The sequence below is a fragment of the Diprion similis genome, chromosome 10 (assembly GCF_021155765.1).
Source record: "Diprion similis isolate iyDipSimi1 chromosome 10, iyDipSimi1.1, whole genome shotgun sequence".
Lineage (NCBI taxonomy): Eukaryota > Metazoa > Arthropoda > Insecta > Hymenoptera > Diprionidae > Diprion > Diprion similis.
In genome coordinates, this window is record NC_060114.1 from 15,722,801 (window position 1) to 15,746,563 (window position 23,763).

The following is a 23,763-nucleotide window of genomic DNA, read 5'->3' on the forward strand; positions in this document are numbered from 1 at the left end:
AGCGAGATGTATTTCCACCCCCCAGCGACTTATAAACGTCAACGTTTTGTCCCTGGAATAGCGTTTGTGTGTGCGTGTCTTTTTTCATTCTTTCTTTATTTCTTCCTCCTTATTTAACCCTATAAAAGAAAAAAAATATTAATACTTTGTGCAGAACTTTTATCACCGCATGTATTATACATATGCAGTGCAAGTACCTAATATGTTACGTTGCGAATAAACTCGAACGGTATAACAAGGAGAAAGTAAAAGGGAAAGAGAGAAATGGCACGAGCGAGTCTCGCGAGCCTGTAAGAATATTTATACCCTCAGCAATTAATTATACCCAAACTTGTTAAACAAGATTTCTTTGAAAGTAAAAACTGGTACTTACTACTGTTAAAGATAAAGAGAAAGATAGAGGGAGAGTTAGAGGATTGAAAAAGTAAACAGAACTTTATAACGATAATAAAAAATGCGTCGTTCTTAGACTTCAATTACATATTCAAGACTTCGATCCGTGATTTCGTTTTCGGGTAGATTTCTTGGACCGAGATGATTGAGGTGGAAAATACCAGATTATGAGACTAGTGCGCGAAATAATTGGTTTCCGCACGGGTTGAGTTTTGCGCACTTAGTTACGAAAAATCGAATTTTCACCACTCAGTTCTATCTTTCCAGTTACACCACAAGAAAACAGATTTTAAATGAATTTCTGCACCAGTGCGGGAACTTCCTATTTTGCGCACTCGGTTAAAAAAAATCGAATTCCGTTCACCGAGTTCTATCTTTCCAGTTAAACTACACGAAAACATATTGCTAATCAATTCCCGCCCCAGTGCGAGAATTTACTACTTTTCGCACTGATTTCGGTACGAAAAATCGCATTTTCCGCATTCGGTTGAAAAAAATAACATTTCAAGTTTTCCCCCAAGTGGCTAGGTGTCTGTACAACCGATCACATGTAAACAAGAAAAAGATAATCCAAGGAGGCGCGATTAGGCAGCTCCACGAACTCCTTAATTCCTGCACCCGAGCAGCCTCTTCCTAGCTAGCCTCGGATATCTCTCGATAGTTTTCTTCTTCGTCAGTTGCTGAGATTGCTGGGAGAGATAGCCGGTTAAGAGTTTCTGCCAATTGTACCGCGGGGGTCGTTTCAATGGCGATAAATTTTTGGGGTAGGTAGAGGGGAGGCTCGATTGCAGATACGGTTGTGTGAGTTTGGGAGGGAGGGAAGGAACCGCAGGCGATAATCAGTGAGTCGAATCGATTCGCTCTGCACGTTTCGCTCGGCATTTCGCGCGGTTTCGTATAAACCTCGAAGGAGTCTGAGTCTGGATCACCTGCGCAAAAAGTATCCCTGATATCCGAAGCTAATCAACCGAATCCCCGCAAAAAATCTAGAAGGCAAACCCTCACACACGGTCAGGGATGATCTCGTCCCTGTAGGACGAAAACTCGGCTCATCGGGACTTCTTCTCATTCTTATTCTTCTTCATTCGTATTTCTTCCACCGATTCTGATCGACCCAACCCGATTGATTCTATGCATCGAACAAATTACCGCCGCGAACATTCGACTCGAGATTCTTTTCTCCAATCTCAATTTTTACATTTTTTTACGATAGATTGATCAAGATTCAGCTCCTGCCTCGATAGATTTTCGTTTTCGCTCAATTGTTACGTTTTCATTTTTTTTTTTTTTCTTTTTTTTTTTTTGAACAATAACGATTTTCCTTACACTATAAATTCGTAACGTCAAGTCAAGTATTTGTAAAGAAATTGCTCTAGCGTTTGAAAAAAGTATTAAACACTGTGAAGAAAATTGTTGTACCCTTGTTTTTCCCACTATCTACTTAGTAATAATTGCTGTAAATTACGGCAAATTATATTCGGTCGTTGCATATTTCAGAGTATGAATATAGTATACATGGACAGGCGATAATACTCTACAATTATCAGCGGTAATTGCGTCAATTCTGTATTAAATGGATAGACACACACACACACACACACACACACATATATATATATATATACATACTAATAAACGTTTCTCGTGGAAAGGACAAAAAAAAAAAAAGAACACATATTTTCATCCTGCGTGCCTGCTTTCGAGAATTATGAACCGACGACGTAATTTTACGAATTAGAAGGAATAAAAAGAATGCATAATATAAACGACGTTTTGGTTATTTATCGCACACGTGTTCAGGCGTATTTGAAAATCTATATATCCTAATTATCAAAAGGATATAAAAGTAATGAAAAGCAGTTATACTGAGACAATTTATTGTATGTAATACCGAGTAAAAATTATCAGAGTTGCCTATACTATAAACCGCATTGCGTAAACACGAGAGACTTGGATTATAATATTTCGAAAAAAAAAAAACACTTGAAGGTATAAAAATGATGACCGTATATTATAATAAGAAAGGAATTAAATTTCCTCATGATTCCCACGTATTATTAACTATCAGACTTAAAATAATTGGTGATAAAGAAAAAGAAAAAAATCTAAATGCCTGGTAAATTCGTTATTATACAAAGATCAAAAGTGCTTCTACGTGTAAGCTATTATCTAAAAAAAAAAAAAAATCTTGACTGTCTAATAGCGAGTGATAAAAATAGTAAAATTTATGGGAAACAAGCAATAAGCGGGATCGAAACGATCCACGTGTTCCTCAGTAACACTCGACTCAACATTTTTATCCATACAAATCGAAATAAATTATTTTTTCAATAATAATTACACGAACAATAATAATTTTTTTTATCACTTTTAAAAGGTATTCGTTTCATTCATTTAGGTATACAATTATAATATTGATCACGGAGTGAAAAAATTTTTCCTTCAATTTATCTTAACAACGGTTCAAATTGTATGTCAAATTCTCTGAGAAACTGACTCGATTTTTACGAACGTTTCGATTATCGTTGGGTATCGTAATTTGAAAGAATAAAAATTGGGTCAAATCTTTTTGTGAAATTCCGTAAAAACCACGTTTCTCAGATTTCTTTGGTTTCAAAAAACCGCGATATTCGAAACGATACATTTTCCTTCTTTTACTTTTTTCTTAGCCTGTGACTAGTTACCCAGATATTTCCGTTTCATTTGCTATTCGTAAATATATATATGCCTACGTTCAGAACTTGAATCACGGCGCGTACACACGTAATATATACATGTAACTGGGGCCTTCCACGCCAAATCGGATGGTTTGAAAAGTTTTGACTCTTGATCTCCTCAATTTTTTCATATTATCTTACGACCCCTCGAAAGAGTCTCTCTGCTGAATTTTGAGATTTTTTTGATTACTTGTTAAAACAAATTATCAAATTTTCAAAAAAAGCGCTCTTTTTTTGGTTTTTTGTTCATAACTTTCTCAATAATGGTCAAAATGGAAGTTTTTTTTTTAATCTTTGCTTTTAGATAGCCTTTACAGAAAAAAATACAAAAAAAAAAAAAACAAATAAAAAATATTCAAAGTGTTTTTCTGAAAATTTAATTTTTTTTCTGTTTTTTTTTTTTTTTTTTTAACAAGTTGTCAAAAAAATCTCCAAATTTACCAGCAAGGCTCTTTTGATGTGAACCGAAAAATATTAAAAACTTGAGGTAATCAAAAATCAAAATCCGATTTGGCGTGGTATGCCCTATATATACGTGCATGACACCGTATGTCAATCCATGAAAAAAAAGCATCAATCGCTAAGATTCAGCGAAGCAATGTTTGCCAAACGGTAAATTCGTGCGTCACGAAACCGAAATCCGAGCCTCGTTCCCGGTACCCGCGCATATTTTCCTTCCTCACGCGACGAAACGGCTTGCTCATACATTTTCTCAGGCCTACGGGTTCAGGCATCGAGTATTTTGGGAATTAACTATATACCCCGGTGTGTCCTTTATATCCGGTGATCGCGACATCTCGGAAGGACCGACAGAAGCGAGCCAAATAATGTAATAAAAAGACAAACAAACAGAAAAAAAGAAGAAATAAAATAATAATAATTAAAGAAAAAAAAAAAAACTACCCCAAGATACTTCAAAGGATTCAAATTTACGAATCGTTGATCGCGAGGGAAAGGATCACACAGAATCCTTATGGAAATTGGCTGGATTTTCAGTATACCGTAGTAGGGGAGGAGGGTGAGGCAATATGGACCCCTTAAGAAAATAATGCCTAAAATCAGAATACAATAAAATGTTTAGTTTTTATATGAACAATTATTTTTAATTATTATCTAGCTTTCTTGAGAACAAAGTACCTAAGCATAAATTCAAGTTTAGAAAATTATTTCAATTTGACGAGTCGAGAGTAAAGCGCAACTTGAAACGTTTCGGGTTAAGAGGTGTGCAATTACTACCTACTCGAGTAAATGATTTCCGAATAATTCATATTTAATAAAAAGTTCGGATGGTTAATTTTATCCTTTAATTTTTATTTAAGAAATTTCAGGGGTTCCACTTTGCCCCCAAATTTATTTAGGTATCAAAAATTTTAAGGTGTCCACTTTGCCCCACCCTTTCCTGGATATCATGGACTCATGGACACGTGTTCCAAAAATCATTAATGAAAATCGGAAAATCCATATATAGATGTAGAAAAATCTTGACGCCTTTTTTCCAAAGTTTTTTAATTATGTATAAATAACAATGATTTTATGTTTTGAGTTTTATTCCGACGGAATTATTCGAACAAATCAGGATCTAGAGGTTTTTTGACTTTTTCTTTTTTATCTTGTTACTCGATTTCCGGTCGGGTTGCTGAATTTGGATTTTATATTTTCGCTGTATCTGAAAGACTCAACGTAGCAAGAGAAAAAGAAACACGTGAGATACCCAACCTTGTTCAACTTTTATTTGTTTATTTGTTTTTCTTTTCAATACGTAAGATACGTGTTTCATTTCTCCTCCGCCGTATTCTTTTCTTACTTCATTATATCACCTCGCTGCTGCGCGCACCCTGTGAAAAGAAATCTCTAATATACACGGTGTCGCGTTCAAATCTCGTTTTTCCCTCTCTATCTCTGTAATCTGTAATAAAAAAAAATAAAAAAAAAATAATGGTGAATGATATCTCGATTGAAAAATACACACGCGATCGCGTCATTTTTTTTTAATGAAAATTCATTAATTATTTTCGAACACCTTGACTAACGAAAAAAAAAAAAAAAAATAACAATAATTTTTTTGACCCACCCTAATGTATCTATGTATATATATATATATATATATATATATATATATATATATATATATATATATATATATATATATATATATATCAGATAAAAGAAAATAAGTTGAGAAGTTTGAGAAGGAAAAAAATGAAGAAAAAAAAACACACATTACATGTTTATACTATATATAATACAAAAACCAAAATTTCGAAGGTTGAAAAACTCGAAAGTTTTGGTTCGTTTAGGTCACTCTGTACATATATCTTGAGAAGGACAAATCGAATTTTCCACCACTCAACTTCTCGGCATGATATCGTACGTGTAATGCACGAACACACAGCCACACACACACATCCATATAAATATAATATATATATATATATATATATATGTACATGCATATATCCATCTCCGCTTGTATAATAAATATGAAATTCTAGTTCGTGCCCGTCGAGCGTTTAGATTGGATGTGTGGAAGGTTATATTGTGTCCCTAAATACACGGAACGAGGGTGACATTCACCAAGTTTAGCGTTCCGCCGCCGCCGCGCCGGCTGTATCGAGGCTTATAGGAACCGTTTGGTCGTCCTTCGTCCTCTGAGGATGTGTGCAGATCGGATTATCCGAGGAAAGGTTACAAGGAGTATCGTTTTTCCACCGCCGATATGATGCAGGTAACGCGAGAATTATACGAAGGTTAAATAACTGCCGCCTGTGGAGACGAGATCTTCGTCCGAATCTTGATTCGAAATGAGGTGAAATTATTTTTTTTTTTTTTTTTTTTTTTTTGTTATAAATTCTATGTAAAAGAAACGCGAGAAGATAGAAAAACTATTTTTAAAAAAATAATCAGGCGAGCGATTGTAAATTACAAATTGATTTATGGACGATAAGGAGATTTGGGATTGAAATTTTTTTTACCATGTAAAATACATTATAATTTGTTGAAAACAAATTTGTGAATTTATTAGATTTTTTTTAATAGTATTTTTCTGCGTAAAACAATATCGAAACACTGCGCGTATGAACGAAGAAGCGTTTTTGTTATTCAATTACATGTATCAAGCATGTACAGAGTGAATTCTCAACAACCAGACGCTTTTTTCATCTGCCAAACTCTACTGCGCATGCTCTAGAATCCGAAAGCTGTTATCTGCCAGGACTACCAACCGTGATAAATTTAGACGACAGTTCACCGCGACGAATCTAACCTCAAAAACTTTCTCAGCTGATCTAGACTCGACCGTTGGTCATTCTCTGCGGTGAATTATCACCAACAAAAGCACTCGTATTCAGTCAAGTATAATTTTTGAGGTTAGATACATCGCAGCGAACCGCCGTCTACGAATTTCAAATTTCCGCCGGTTGGTTACCCTGACAGACAGTCGCTCCTGAATTCTAGCGCATGCGCATTAAACTTCAGCGTACAACGGGGTGTCTGCTCTATAGGAATTTACTCTGTACACAGTATAGGTTATACAGGGAATGTAATCCTCTTGTTCAAAAGTTTGAATGTGGAGCAGAGACGTGGGAGGGAAGATGGGGATGAGGATGAGGATGAGGATGAGGATGAGGATGAGGATGAGGATGAGGATGAGGAGGAGGAGAGCTACTATGATCACTTTGTCTGTGTTAAACCGTGTTGTCTGTTGCGGTGAAGTTTGAAACGAGGGTTAGACGTTCCGGTCTGACAATGAGCGCTCCATAAACTCTGCGGATAGGCAACATGAACGCACAGGTATAACCGCGCCATGGAACGTACATAGAGATCTAACTCCGGCGCGACGCCCTCAAGCCCTGCAACGTCGCCGGGACGCAACCTCCGTTGGATTAATTATTTATTCATAATCTTTGGACAAGGGTCGGGTGACCCGGATATGCAGGCCTATAATGTACGTTTTAGTTATCCAGTTTCCGCGATTTTCTGCATTACCGACCGACACGCGATCAGTCTACAAGAAATCGTGGAAGCTCTTTTCACCCTCGGGTCGTTCGAGATGACTGTGAAATCGGGAACACAGCTCTGTTTCTCTGAGCATCAAGTATACTCTGGATTAAAATGTTTCTGTCTCATTTCTGGCGGAGCTACCAACCGGCGGAAATTTGAAATCTATAGACGACGGCGGTTCTCCGCGATGTATTTAACCTCAAAAATTATACTTGGCCGAATACGAGTGCTTTTGTTCGTGATAATTCACAGCAGAGAATGACCAACGGTCGAGTCTAGATCAGCTGTGAAAGTTTTTGAGGTTAGATTCATCGCGGTGAACTGTCGTCTGAATTTATCACGGTTGGTAGCCCTGGCAGATAACAGCTCTCGGATTCTAGAGCATGCGCAGTAGAGACTAGCATATAGAAAAGCGTCTGGTCGTTAAGAATTCACTCTGTATATGCTTAATACACGTAATCGAACAACAAAAACGCTTTTTCGTGCATACGCGCAGTATTCCAATATTATTTCACGCAGAAGAATACTATTAGACTGGATAAAAATTTTCCTACATTAATTAAACTACCTCAACTTGTTTGATCCAAGTTTCATTCACCGTTCCAAGTGTAGGCGTTCGATCGAGAAGAAAAAAAATCAGGGGTATACTACCACCGTTCTCAGAACGTGTGAGTGTAGTTTGAAAACATAAACAGAGATTATACAAGGTGTGAAGAAAAAACAAAATTCAAAAATAATATTTATCTTTAAAAGATTGAAGTACTTGAAAGATTATTTTTTTTTTTTTTTACTTTTTTTTTCTTCACTTTGTAGCTTTCAATATGCCTTGAAGTTATTTTCGACTAAAGTTGAGCTACGGCTCCAAGTGACTCGGTGTATTTTCCATGGGTTTAATAATATTATTACAATCATCGAAATCGCTGTGATTATTCATTAAATTTTCATACTTAACGAGTGAGAAGACAATTTTGGGTTAAAAATAAATAAGTAAAAAAATGTTTATAATAATGAAGAAAAAATAAGTGAACCAAGAGTTTAACAGTGATCTGGAAATTTAACAGTGATTTTTATATTCCAACAAGAAGGATCTTGTAAAAGCTTTTAGGAAGATTTTCTGAAAATTATATGATTTCGATGAAAATCCAACGAACGATAAACCAAAATTTCAATCCGATTCGTTCTAGTGTGATAATTTTTTTTTTGACCTATCATTACACGCTTCAATGTGTTTTTTTTATTTATTTTCTCGCCAAAGTGCTTACGAACAACGATTTAAAAAGAAAAAAAAAAAAATAAGCAATCTTAAGGAAATGTTCAAAGTCTGAAAAATTCGGTAAAATTATCACTCTTTAAAATTGTCCGATTTTTTTTTTTTTTCCCCCGATGCTTATAAGTACTCAATTTGTTTTATTTATTTTTATTTTTTTTCACTTATTGTTAGTTGTCTTAATTTCTTATCACTTAAGGCTACATCAAATTGGCGCATTTTTTCTTCACCGCTAGTATCGATCATATTTTTCATCTATTCCCAGAGACACACTATGCAGCTTTTTCTTTTCAGCCAACGAAGCGTGACATTAATTGGTCTGCAGGATAGCGAAAAACCAAGCGACTATTACGTCGCGGGACGTAATTTAGCTGTTTGTAAATTGAAATAAAAATCGATTGCATCGATTACATGTAGATGATAAACGAGAAACTAGTTGAAAAGAATAAGAGAAAGAAAAAAAAAATAATAGAAATAAGGAATAAAAAGAAAAGATTAACGAACTCCTGTGGCTGTAATTGTTTACCGTCTTTGTTTTTCTGAAAAAATCAGCTAATGACTCGATTTGTCAATTCGCTAATTTATTCTGCTTAATTACTGTTTGTTGTCAATTATCGTTATTCAATCTCCACCCGTTGGGCTTGTGGGAATTTCTCTCCTTTTGGGCGCCGGATGTAACAAGTCGGTATCAATTTGACGGTATCTGATGCTGCGAATAAACCCGATCAGCATCGATCTCCCAGCGCAGATACAACAATTATGGGGCATTCCACGTCAAATCGACGTGAGTCTAAAACTCGGCCTCTCCGATTTGACCCGCTATTTTTTTATATGATTCTTTTCACTCTCGAAAGCACTAATTTGTGTTCTTTTCAAGAAATTTTTCCGAAATCAGTGAAATAATGATCTAAGATTTTTGAAAATGATCAATACTGATCGACACAATTTAAAAATCTGAAAAATTATGAAAAATTCTGACGTTACGTCTGAAAATGTTTGATTATTAAAAAGAAATTTTTTTTATTCATGTTTTTTTTTGTAAAAAGTTCGAAAAAATAAGAAAAAGACGCCGATCCACTGTGGCTGAAGGCTACAAAAATTTTATACCTGGCACGTGATTTTTTAGAATTATTTCATATATTTAAAATGTGTCGATCGATATGCTCGTTTTCGAAAATTGGAGCCAATTCCGATGGTTTCGAAAGATTTTTAGAAAAAAATTACTGCCTTCCGGAGTCGAAACTATCGTATAAAAAATCGCGAACCAAATTGAAGAGGTCGAAGTTCAGACTCAGGTTGATTTGACGTTGAATGTCCCATACATATATATATATATATATATATATATATATATATATATATATATATATATATATATATCATTCACTTACGGAATAGAAAATGGCAGAAAAACTTCTAAAAATTGAAAATGTTATTTTTGTTCGAAACGAACGAAACAATCTATCGGTCGTCAGGATTCCAGGGGGTCAGGCCAGTGACCCGTTCGTTTGACCTGGAATGCCCTATATATACACATACACAAACACAACGGACGAAGAGCCGGCTGTGAAGATAAACAGATAGACGCAGATTAATTCATTGAGAAGCGGGATGAATTCCGGGATACACTAATTGGTCGTCCCTGCAGGCATGTGACAACCGGGAATCCCGTAGGATTAGTCCTGAAACCTCACCTCCTCCCCCTCCTCCTCCTCCTCCTCTTCCTGCAGGACACTCCAGACACGTCGCGCCACTTCCGAGACCCCCTCTTACTCCCTCCTCCTTCCCCTATTCTCTTCCATTTCTCCTCGCTCTTCATCTCGCTCATCGATTTTAACCCCCTTCATCTTCCCCTTGTTTGTTTTTCACCCCCCCGATTCGGGCTTTTCGCACTTATACTACAGTATCACGGTTAATTTACAAACTTACTTTCACCTCACCTACCTTGGGGAATTGAGAATCGGGGAGAGGGGATTTAGAAGGCACCCACAAATAATGTACACCCAAAGCTGGAGCTTATTTTAGGTATATACCATATATATATATATATATATAGATATATAGATATAGATATATATGTATATGGGGGCTTTTCGTGTCAACCCGACTAATGATTTACCCTTGAAATTTTTTTTTTCTTCTCCCTTCAAGAATTTATTTTACAAGATTATCCAACCTCGAAAAAGAACTACTGAATTTTTTTTCTTTCAGATTTTTTTTTTATTGTTTTTTCTTCACTCTTTTCTCTCACTCCAACCATTAATTTTTTGCGATTAGTTGGTACGATCTGGAAATCGATGGTTTTTGTTTTTTTTTTTTTTTTTTCAACAAAATTATCCAACGTCTTATTTTTCATTTCTATCGCTTTTACACCCGAGCTCATGACGTGACGAATTTTTTTTCTGTGTTTTTTACAACACTTGAGACATTTTCAATAGACGGAACACCGTGTTTCAACTTTCCGAAAACTATGAAATGAAAAAAAAAAAAAAATTTCGGTGTTATTTAAACGGGAAATGGAAAATCGAAAATAAGCACCTCTTAATATTATTAATAACAGCTTTGGCAAAGTTTTTTTTTTTTTTTTTTTTTTTTTTTTTTACTTCACCTTTAACGATATTATCATGTAAAATTACAATTATTGGTTCAAAGATGAATAAAATGCGAATTCGACAGAACAGTTCCTGATTTATTATAATCACTACATTTAATTACACCGTGCAAACGATAAAAAAAAATTGTCAATCCTATGAATAAGGTTGTGTGATTCTGAAATTTTTCGTCTTTTATTATCCACACCTCTAGATTCGACTAATTTTCAACATTTCCCATTTTTGTTTTTCAGGTGACGTGGTGGACCAGAGATTCCTGGGAAATGAGAGCCACGTCGAACACTTTAAGCTGTTGGAACGGACGGGGACTTCCATGTTGATCGGTGCCAGGTAACGATTATAAAAAAAAAATTACACAGTAATTTTGGCTTTGCAAAACCAAAAGGGCGTATACGTGTATATATATATATATATATTTTTCTTTTTTCTAGTCAATCGCTTTGTAAACATATTCTAAGCCTACAAATGAAAAAAAAATTGATTACTTTGAAAAAAAAAAAAAAAAAAAAAAAAAATGTCGAGAAAAAAGTTGGAAAATTTTTTTTTTCATGCTGCAGAGCGAAACTTAAATTTTTTTTTTTGTACGTCCTTTTGGCTTTAGGAAAGCGTATGTTTTGAGATACGCCCTTTTCGCGTTGGTGAATCAAAAAAAATTTTTTTTACAGATCTTTCCATTTTGAGCGATTCTAAGTTGAACGGGGAAAAGTTTTTTTTTTTTTATACGCCCTTTTGGCATTTGGCACGCGATATATGTACATATTGAAAAGCTAGAGAGAAAACGAAAAAAAAAAACACATCAAAAACAAAGAAAGCATTTACTTGATACCGTAATAAACTGTAACGAGATAAAAAGTGAGGTAGAAAAAAAAAAAAAAAAAAAAGGAAGAGTATCTTTAAATGCAAAAATCATCTCCCTTAAAAGTCTTGGGAGTCTAATTTGCAATAATTTGCCATGAAGCCTGAGGCGACTCTGGAAGCACTTTATTATACGGATTTAGCGAATCACGAATGTCATGCGAGAATTGCTCTGAACAGCGTCCGGTTAACGGAATCTGAAACTTTTTTCTCCCCTCTTGTGTTTCAGGAACACCATTTACAACATCAGTCTTCACAACCTGGCGGAAATACCGGATCAGGTAAATGTGAAAAAAAAATTTATTAACAGAGACGCTCTCGTGTGCAGAGCAACATATATATAATATTTTGAATATCGAGGGAAAAATTTTGGAAATTTTGCAAGATACGCAGAACTTTCCCACGAATTCCTGAAACAGAGATTCAGTCTGGATATTTGGCAATTTTGGTACCAGAATCTGATTGAAAATAAAAGCAAAAAAAAAAAAAAAAAACAAACTCGAAATCGAGCCTAACTGTTGAAAAAATTTGACACCTTATTATAAACAGCCTGAAAACGAGCTTCATACATTTTATAAATGTTTTTACAGTAACTTTATAATTAGAATTTATTCTTATGATTCACATTTTTTTTCGGAAATTTGATATTTTTTTTTAACAAGTAATCAAAAAAAATTGAAAAATTTACCCGAAAGGCTTTTTTGAGGGGTACTAAAATATACAAAAAAATTCAGAAAATCAAAAATCAAAATTTTTCAAACTATCCGATTTGGCTTGGAACGCCCCATACGTATATTCAATGCCGCGTCTTCGAAGTCAAGTTCCTTAAACCTCGTTACAGTAATGTAGAGAATTTCTATTTTTCTATGAAATAAAATTTCAAAATCGCTATTCAATAGATAGATTTTGCAATATGATATTGCAAAAAACGGTAACACAATTAATAATGATTTAAATTATATTGATTAGCTTGATGTCACAGGTTTCATTGTTTTCCGCAATATTGGTAATTGTTTTTATTCCAGTATTAAATTTCAAGGGTAACCAAAATCTATTTTCATATTATTCATCAGGACATATTATTTATGATACAAATATTATTTTTCAAGTGCTCGTGAGCTGCTGTTTCGAAGAGATTTATTTCTGATTTCTCTCATCCTTCCGTTATCCGGCATCTTTTTTTTTCCCCCTCGACAAAACCGATGACCGCACAATTTATTATACTCTCTGTATAAAAGTTTAAATTAAATATTTCGGTATTATTTATTACCCCTCGTTGTTGTCGTTGCGAGTTTTTCTTTTTGCAATTTTTTTTTTTTTTTTTTTTTTTTGTTCTGTTCCTTCTTTATTTTTTCTGTTGCTTCGTGCTGATATATCATAAATATACAGGCGAAAAATATTTCTACAGGTTGAAAAGAATTTTCCATACATCGTGGAATTTGAATATGTACTGTGAAATTTTTTTTTTTTTTTTTTTTTTTTTTTTGCAAAACTCTTTCATCAGATAAAAAATTATCGGAGATCGAAAACATGGCGAGATATTGTTTTTAATTTATATCTTACTTTGCATTATCACGATATGTGTATAATTGTAGAACAAAGAACAATTTAGCAATTTGTTCAAACTTCTTGCCATTCCTGCTTAGATATACAGAGTGAATTTCTAACGAATGCACGTTCCGTCGTCTGCTAGAATCTAACGCGCACGCGCCGTAATCCGAGAGCAGCTGTTTGCCAGGGTGACCAACTGTCTTTAACCAAAAAATTTTGAGGTTATAAACAGTTCATCTCGGATCGTTGCGCGTGCGCATTGAATTTTGTCAGACGACGAAACGTGCAGTCGTTAGGAATTCACTCTGCGTACCTACTTTCATTTTCCGTCATTCGTCGTTGTTCACGCTATATCCTATCTTATCCAGGGCAGAATAATCGTGCGGTGGGGAAATTGCAGGAGAAATCCTATTGGAAATAGAGGCGGGATTATTACCGGCGGTTTTATATCGGTCAAACGTCTCAATGCTGATATCTGCAAAACCGCAAACAAAACAGGCAGCAACAGCAGCGATCAAAGGTTGACTAACGCTGATATCGCAGGCGTGTTGTGTTACTTTCCCTTACTTGCCGTGAGAAGAATCGTCTCTTCGTCTTGTTTCCGGTCAAATATCGGGAAAGCCTGCGGAGGAAATAAATAAATGAATAAAAATAACATCGACAACAATAGAACGATCAAATTTAAACAAATTTCAGGTGTGATTTGACACGGGTCGTTGATCGATTTCTATTTTATTAGATGCGCAAATTTCACGCCTTGTTTGTTAAAGATGTAGAAGAAGAATAAATAGTATAAAAATAAATTGAACACAATTTCGACGGGTTAATCGAAAGTGTGACAAAAAATTTAAACCGCGCTTCGTGCAACGCCACTTCAAAATATTATGTAATTTTTTCGAAACTTGTGAATTTTTTTTAATCTTATGATTATACGAGGATAAATAAAGTGCTGTAAATTTTTGCAAATGTACTTTTTTATTTTTACCTTGCTAAATTTTTTTAACCGAAAATCGCGAAAGATTTACAAAATTTCGGACAGAATTCTTATTCCAAATATGAATTCGAAAATGGGTAAGAAATTCGCGAAAACCTTTTCAATTCGATTAAGTCATTAATACAAAATATAAATATGAATTATTAATTCATATCATTGATATGTCGATAAAATATACTCTATTCCTATAATGAATTATATTGTTTATGTGTGCAATGCATAATGCACGTAGGTACAAATGACTTGGGCGAATTCTGCAGTAGCGTGCAAAGCCTTTCACTTCCTGACTGCGGCGATATTCTCGGCCATTCGGCATTCGGCATTCGGGCTCTACATAGTATAGATAAATAGCAAAATCGTGCATAGAATAACGGACAAATGCATAATCATGCCGCATGAACCGTATAATCCACGTGCAAAACGCAGGCTATTTCGCAACGAACTAGAATTAAATCTAGATTTACATGTGGATATAACAGAGGAATTTTCCACCGAGAGGTGCTTCACTGAGAAAAAAAATTATACCGTGATTAAAATATTTCATGATTACTCACATTTTATCGAGTCATTACCAGATTTTATACTTTACAAATAAATTTTTATTCGATTGAGCGATTTCACATACGATTTCAAAAATTGCATAAAATTTCTCAAGATTATAAAGAGATTTTTGTGAAATCCTGAATGATTTCTCATTACTACCAATGATTACTGATCCAGAATTTTTATTTTAACCTTAAGACCATAACTCTAAATCTCGCTAAATCTATACAGTTTTATAATCCCACAAGTATTTTGAATTGTATTTTCCTTAAATCGAAATTTTCAGTGAATTTTAAATTCCTCTGATAAACTCGCGTAAAATTCCTCTGATATGATTTCAATAGAAAACAAATCTATAAAATCTTTTGAATTCCGCAGATGACTGTGTATAAAAAAAAATCATTAACGTCTTCAGCTGTAATAACAATAGTAATAATATAGAATTAAAAATTTCTGATACGGTTTTACCCATTCTTTCTGAATAATATAATAATAAGGATAAGGACGGGGGTAAGGATAAGGATAAGGATAAGGATAAGGATAAGGATAAGGATAAGGATAAGGATAAGGACAAGGATAAGGATAAGGATAAGGATAAGGGTGTCGAAAACCTTAACCGTATTATATGAGCTGGTTGTATTGAAAAAAATTTAAGGTGAATTGAAAAAAAAAGAAAAAAAGAAAAAGGTGAGTGAAAAATTGTGGCTATGATGAAAACAACAACCGCAGTAGAAAAAGGGATCCGAGAATCCTGCGCCCCGGGGTCAGGATATTACAGTCTAGCTAATCTACATGTCTGGGCGGGGCGAAATCGGTCTTGCAGTGAACGAGGAAGGAATCAGAGCGGCACGGTGCTGCCTCGGTGTGACATCGGATAGCCGATATACATATAGAAGCCTCCGAGGCTAAGGCTCGATAATCTCCCTGTATTTTTGATCGGCGGCGAGCTCGGGCAAGGAAGAAAAAAAATCGATAAAAATAAAATAGAATAAAGTAAGGAAAGGAAAGGGGAAAATTGAGGAGGAAAAGAGGACATCGGGACTAAACGAACGGACATGGAGCAATCAACGACCGCTAAGAGTTATCCGGAGATCTTTTCTCTTCTCTTTTCTTCTCTTCTTCTTTTTTCTCCTCTTCTAGCCTATCCACTTCTCTATTTAAGATCTCGTAACGAGCGACTGATTCACGATCAGAACGATTTCAACGCTCGTTCTGAATAGGTATGGCAATAATTGTGTAGTGATTAAGTGTTGAGGTGCCACCTCCGTTATATATACTAGGGAAAATACAGTTGTGATAATGATAATAACATTGACAATGACGGCAAAAATAACAATAGTAACATTAACAATGACAAATCGAAGATATTGAGATGATGTTTTTTTTTCTTAGATCATAATTTCCGGTATTGTTTAGTCGGTTGAGAAAAAAGTATAATGGCGGAATAGTTTTATCGGCAGAAAGGTCATTTCGTAATACTGATTATTCGTTTTAATTTATTAATTTCCGTTTATTTTATTTACCTGAAATTCTGACAGATCAAGCTTCATCTATAAAACTCTAATAACAATATCCTGAATAGCTGCTGCAGGTTTGGATGAATGAAATATAGATGATATTTTTAAATTGGAATAAGACGAAGAAAAATAATTAATTGAAGATCTCCTAAGAAATGATGAATCTCGTCAAATTATTATACGCGTCGTTGAAATTGAAATTTATAGGAGTGATTTGTTTCATCGCGCTGACTGCCGCCGCTGATTTGGCTAAAAATAAAACCCACCGAGGTCGCGGGATGAGATGTACCTACACCTTATGTGTATATATATATATATATATTCGTTCGCCTCGGGCGATTAAAGAAATCACTGTAAATCAATCCCGCGACGTACCCTCGAAAATTGGTCCTGCTGCGTAGGACCCTTTCCTTCTCTTTCCTTTTCACGCACCGCCACAATTCTTATCTCAACTCTGCGTTTCTCTCTCTCTCTTTCTCTCTCTTCGAACTTTTTTCCCTTCTTCCTTATTTTTGCGCGTTTCTTTCTTTTTTTTTTTTTTTTTTTTTTCAATAACAACAATTTTTATCAATTTTATTAGATTATTTGTATATATATTGTAATAGCGTCTTCAGCGTCTGACGCTCCCAACGCTCGTACTATTTTTGTTTTCAATTAGACCTCAGAATTATTGATATTAAGTTCCGATCTTTGTAATGTAGGGAGGGGGAGGGGCGGGGGAGGGGGGGGGGGGTATCTGAACTTTAATCCTAGAGTTTACTTTGGGGAAGTCGAGGGACGAGAGAGCTCAGTAAGCGTCTGAGGCTCGAGCGTGAAGAACCTATCAGAGGGTCTCGAAATCTCCACGCACCTATATATATATGTATACCCGCTGCTACAATTAAATTAGTCATTAATAAGAATAGAAGGTAATCAGAATTATGAGCGACTCTCCAGATCACCTCTACCCTCCACTATTAACTTCGGCATGTATATATATAATATATATATATATATATATATATGTATAGAGATAGATAGATATTTTTTTTTTTTCTTCTCAAAATTCAAACCGAAATTATTGTTTGAAATAACGAAAAAGAGATACTGTCCAAGTTTCATCTCTGAATGTTAATATTCTTATAGTTGCCTCATCGCGGTTTTCTATATTATTTCCAATTTTAATAACGTGGGGGAAATTTTTTTTTTTTTTTTTTTTTTTTTTTTCGAAACTTAGGAATTTTATAACTCGTCAACGCATTAGTATACCGATAAGACCGGAATGTATTTTTTGTAGGGAATAGAACGATCTAAAAAAAAAAAAAAAAAAAAAAAACGTCTTTCAAAAGTTATTCAAGTTCCTTAAATACATTTTGACTTTAATAAATAACTTTTAAAAGTGTAGATTTATCATGAAATGATAGGAAACTTTATATTATATATACTATATACCTATTATTGTTTCAATTAATAATTTTTGCACACCTTTTTACATGCCTGCTCAACTTTTACCTCTTCGTTTCAACACCTTTGCTAATGCTCTTGTTCATATATACATATATATATATATATATGCTTAGTTTTATGCCTTGATGCGGAATCGTGTTTCCTCTTTCCAACTTTGGCTTTATCTTTTAATTGAATATTAATATTCAGTGAACGAACGGGAAGTGGGGGGCGCGTGGGGGTAGCGGGGGGGGGGGGGGGGGGCGGAAAAATAGAACCGTGAATTAACTTCGTAGTCGGAAATTTTGCGAGCTTAACATTAAATCGGTTCTTCCTGTTTTTGTCCTGACAATTTTCCGTGTATTGTGTAACGATTCTATATACATTATATATATATATAGAATGAATTTCAATTCGTTATCAACGTTCTGATAAACCTCCGGACGATTATTTAAAAATCGGAATTTTGTTGCTTTTTTTTTTTAATAACGTCTTCGTCCCCGACTTCAATCGTTCACATCTCATTTACTTTTTTATACATATACACGTTCGAAATTCATTTTATCATATTCTCGCGTGATTGCACAATCACTCACCGATTATGACAACATTATATATCCCGTATTTTTACCTGTAGGTATATACATATATATCTATTACTGTTAATAATTTTCAACAGCACGTTGATCCACCGATCGATCGATTTTTTTTTTCCGATTTATAAACACTCAACACAGTTCTCACGATTTTACTCAATTTTTATTTTATATTATTTTGCGACTTTATCTAATTATTTTCTCATCTTATTGTATGTTAAAAATTTTTCCTTCATTTCTCATTTACTCTCTCTTTCTCTTTATCTCTTTCACTTATATATATATATATATATAGCACCTAAACACGTCAGGCAAAACTGTGAGAAAACTTTTCGTCCTCCTCTCGTTCGTCCTCCTCCCCCCCCCCCCCTGCCTATATTTGCTTCTTTTCTTTCTCTTCATTTCCTTTCTTTTCTTTTTTTTCCTCTACCATGCTTGATTTTTTTTCCTTCGTTTTTCGCGAGATTTTTCGTGCGTGTAAGATATATCGACTAGTTTGCAGCAGCAGCAGCAGCAGCAGCTACTCGTTCTCCTCTCAAATGGTATCCTCTTGGCACCTTTGATTAGGTTACCCAGAAATTAGAGTCTCTTTCCCTCGTCGATCCTCTCAGGTCTGATTTTAGTACTCTTTATACGTACCCAAAAAGTCCTTGTAGTCGTGATTCAAGGCTTGTTGAATTTTATTACTCAACATCGGATTGACGTATCGTAAATAGCAATACATATTATTTTTTTATGAAATTTAACGATCTATAAAAAAAGGTCTCTTGAACGTTTTTTTCGTAAATCTATCGCTTCAAAATTTATTCAAGGTTAATAATTAATTACGTCAAATTTCACGTTTTTTTTTTTTTTTTTTTTTTTTTCATTTCCACTACGAAATACTGGTTAAAAAAATTGAAAAATTTTCCGAACCGTCGAAATTTTTCAGAAATTTCCGATCACTTGACAAGAAATAAATTTCAAACGTAAACTGTATTGTACAAAATTTATATACTCGTCAACTTTTGAACCAGTCGACTTACGAAAAAATCGCCGTAGACCTTTTTTTTAGATCGTTGAATTTCCCGCAAAAATATGTATTGCTATTTACGATACGCTGATCCGTTGTCGATTTATAAAATTCCCCAAAAAAAAAAAAAAAAAAAAAAAAAATCTCAAATCGGAGCCTCTTAAGTATTAAGATTGAGAGCTCAGGCTGTTACAGAATTTTTTTTTTTCGTTATCTTGAACGACAATTTCACGGTGGCTAACGAAAAATAAAAGTATTCATTTTTTCTCGGCCAACCCCTAACGTATATACAGTATATATATATATATATATGTATGTCTAAAACGCTTTTCACGCGTCATTCATGATCATTTATTCAGTTTTATCGATAACAGCGTCTGACGTTCTCATCGGTGTCGAATTCATATTACACATACATATATATATATATATATATATATGAGGTATTCCATCCCAAGTGTGTAAATCCGTGACCCTCACCCTCACGGATTTTTTTAATTTTTTTTTTTATATTATTGCCTTGAGTCTAAAAGACACCCTCATATTTTTTTTTTTAGATTTTTTCAAACATCTCTTATTTCGAGAAAAAATTTTTTTTCAAAAAAAAAAAAAAAACGCCATTCTTTTAAAATCTGAAAAAATTCTCAAAAAACCGTGATAACATATAAAAATTTTCAAGCTATCACCCGTAGTGGGCAGATTTTTTTTAATGTGTTTTACGAGCTATTAACCTTCACAAAATTCCAAAAAAATTCTCAAATAGCTCACCTTGAGCAGATATTGAATTATTTCGGTACTCAAAATGAATACAAAATTCATAATTGATAATATAAAATTCATTTTGAGTACCGAAATAATTCAATATCTGCTCAAGGTGAGCTATTCGAGAATTTTTTGAAATTTTGTGAACGTTAATAGCTTGTAAAACACATTAAAAAAAATCTGCCCACTACGGGTGATAGCTTGAAAATTTTTATATGTTATCACGGTTTTTTGAGAATTTTTTCAGATTTAAAAAAAATGGCGTTTTTTTTTTTTTTTTTTAAATTTTTTTCCTTGAAATAAGGGATGTTTGAAAAAATCTAAAAAAAATATGAGGGTATCTTTTAGGCTCAATGCGATCATATAAAAAAAAAATAAAAAAAATCCGAGAGGGTGAGGGTCACGGGTTTACACACTTGGGATGGAATACCTCATATACAAATACACTAATCGAGAATGAGAGAGATGGCGGTGATTATTGATCGGTCGATTATCTCAGCACACAAACACGCTCGCGAATGGATTGGAACGATAGTTTCTACCAAGAATTGTTTATATACAGAGGCTGCGGAGTAGAGGTGAACAAAAAGTTGCTGAGAAGGATTGCGCGGGCATAAGATAGATTATAGAGAGAGGGAGAGAGAGAGAGAGAGAGAGAGAGAGAGAGAGAGAGAGAGAGAGACGAGAGTTTACGCAAGAAATTTTCCCCGACTTTTATCTTTTATCGTTTATCCCCGTAAATTTTTTTGCGAACAATGTTTGTTTTTCATTTCGCCAGCTTCGGGTTCTTTTGCAAGTTTTTTTTTTTTCTTCCCTCTTCTCCTTTTTTTCCTGTATACTTTTTTTTTTTTTTGTTTTTTTTTGATTCCCCTTTTCATTCCAACAGAGGTCCTACCGTAATTTTTAACGCTCGGTTACCGCGACGAGAAACGCGCGAGATAATTCCGAGTGACTTTTTGCTTTCCACACGCGATCCGCGATCTGTTTCTCATAGAAAATCGGTCATCGATCATCGAATCCCACAATCTGTTATTGTACTCTCTTACGAAACGTGACGTGTTTCATATTTCTTGAGAAAACTAGAATGTCCCGGTTTTCCTCGCAGAAATTTTCATCTTTCGATTATTGCGATTATGATTTTTTTTTTTTTTAAGAGATTTGTGCGGTGAGCGCTGATAGTCGAAATCACTTTTTAATACGATATTTTACTTATTCCTTTTTTTACGAACAAAAAACACATTTTTCACAGTTTCGTGCCAAATCGAAAAAATCTAAAACTGATTTGCCCATAATAAGATAGCAATTAGAAGTTGTGATTTTTGATGTAGTTTTTAGCGAATGTGATACTTGCTATGAAAAAAAAAAAAAAAAAAAAAAAAAACCTTAAAAGATGTTGGAACGGAAGGGGTTGGAAAATAATTTTTTTTCAAAGAAATACGTATGTCTTTTTATGTCGGCAAATTAACTGAAACAAAATCGGTGTCACGAAAAAAAATTTTCAAAGTAATCGCCGCTCGGTTAAATGTGGAATGCCCCATATACAAACACTAATTACAGAGTCCTACACCCCCCCCCCTCCCCCCCGCCGCTCGCCCCGTGAATTGGTTCGAAAATAGTTTTCCTATTTTTTTTTTTTTTTTTTTTTCACTCTCGTCGCTACATTTTTGGCAAAGTTGCATGGACTTGAAAAATCGAGGGTGTCATACTGAATTCATATTCGTGGGATATTTATACGGATATTTTTTCTTCTATTCACTCTCGAATCCTCTGCGACTCGGTGCAGATCGTAAAGTGTGAATTAACTTATATAGAGATTGACTTTTCGAACTGGCGTGTATACCAATCTCTGGTTCGAGTGAAAATTTAATCGGTATATACATATATATAAATATACATATATACACACATATATATATATATATATATATATATATATACGGCTCTACTCTGGCATCGAATCGATTTATCGTTTTCCAATTTAAATAACATATAAGAGAACGAGCCGAGCGCGCTGCCTTATCTCCATTTCGCCTTACTTTTCCTCGACAAAAGATTTCAAATATACATATACAATCCTCGGGCGATATACGCGAGGGACGGACGCCGCGGAGAATGAAAATGTATCTGTAACGTATCGGAAAGCTGCTATTTAAGCTATACTATTTTCTTAAATACTTACTCTCGTATCTTCTCTCTCTTCTTCTTCTTGTTCGTTCCGTCTGATCCGCCTAACCTAACCTAACCTAACCTAACCTAACCTAACTTAACTTAACCTAACCTAAGCTAACCTAAATGTTATTGAAAAACTTTACGGATGGATCCAATATGGCGGACGAAAATTTGAAATTTGATCGAATAAACTTTTCCTCCCCTATTACTTTTTATTAACAAACGATTATGGTTTTGAACCACTTTATATAAATTAATTTGAAAATAAGTTTTTTTTTCTTTTTTTTTTCTCGAATTTTTCTTTCAATACTTTTTCACTGCCGAGTACTGATAGTTCTGTTTTTCCGTCTTGTACTTTTCGTTTCGATAACTTTTTGAGGTCCAAATTTGGAGCGCTGTAAGTTTGATAAAAATACCCGGAAAGCTACGCCGGTCTTCTTCTTTTTTCTTTCTCTACTTCTTGTTTGATTTTTTCTTCTCTCTCTCTCTCTCTTTATCTCTCTTTCTCTTTATCTCTCTTTTTATACTCTTTAGTACGGAACTTTTTCTTATCCTTGACGGCCTCGAGGTGGCCGACCTGACTTGACTCGTACTACTTCGGTATCCGGCTATTAGCGGGCTTGTAATAATCGAACTGTGCAACGGATTAAAGCCGGAACGTGTCTCACTTACAGACTAGACAATCAGTTCGGCTCGAATCCCCCGTCGGTTTCGGGAGAATATCTTAAGCTTAACCTAAAAAGCGCGAAAACTCGGCGAGATAACTGCGCCGAAAGATGAGAAAATCTTTGAATGATACCAGAGATTTTATTCCTATTTCTATGGATATATAGATGCTGCTCGAATGAATTTTCGAAGGATCATTTCAACGGGAGAGAACAAAGGAGCTTAATTTGCACCGAACAATTACTCATTTTGCGATATACTTTTTCACCGTGTAAAAGAATATTCTATGAAATCAATCAGCACGGATTAGAGATTGATTTTCAATTTTATTCAATTACGATAAAAGTTTTTCCTTGGAGTTCACGAAGTTCAGGAAGTTCAGGAAGTTCAAGTTTGCAACGTTAGCGAAACGAAACTTTGAAGAGGAAAAGAATCGCCAACTTTTAACTTTACAATGACTTTGAGGGCCCAAGTTTTTGGAACGTGAGATATTACGTTCCGCTTCATTACGGTTTACTGAATTTCAACCAATTTCCAACCAAGTTCCGAAGTAACCGCTTTTCTGAAAATTGCATCGTTACGTTAACGTTACGAAATTCAACCTTCTTACTGTTCTATAACGCTGTTTCACCGTTTAAACCTAAACTATACACGGAGATCAGAAAGAAATAGATGCTGAAGAATA

The 23,763-nt window shown here is 34.6% G+C and overlaps 1 protein-coding gene across 1 annotated transcript in view; it reads left to right on the forward strand.

The window, feature by feature from the left end:
• Positions 1-23,763, forward strand: part of LOC124411793 (semaphorin-1A-like) — a 134,650-nt gene that overhangs the window by 78,767 nt on the left and 32,120 nt on the right. The window contains exons 3-4 of the mRNA XM_046891231.1: positions 11,222-11,318; positions 12,073-12,124. Coding sequence (XP_046747187.1) covers positions 11,222-11,318; positions 12,073-12,124 — 149 coding nt within the window. The remainder of the gene's footprint in view (positions 1-11,221; positions 11,319-12,072; positions 12,125-23,763) is intronic.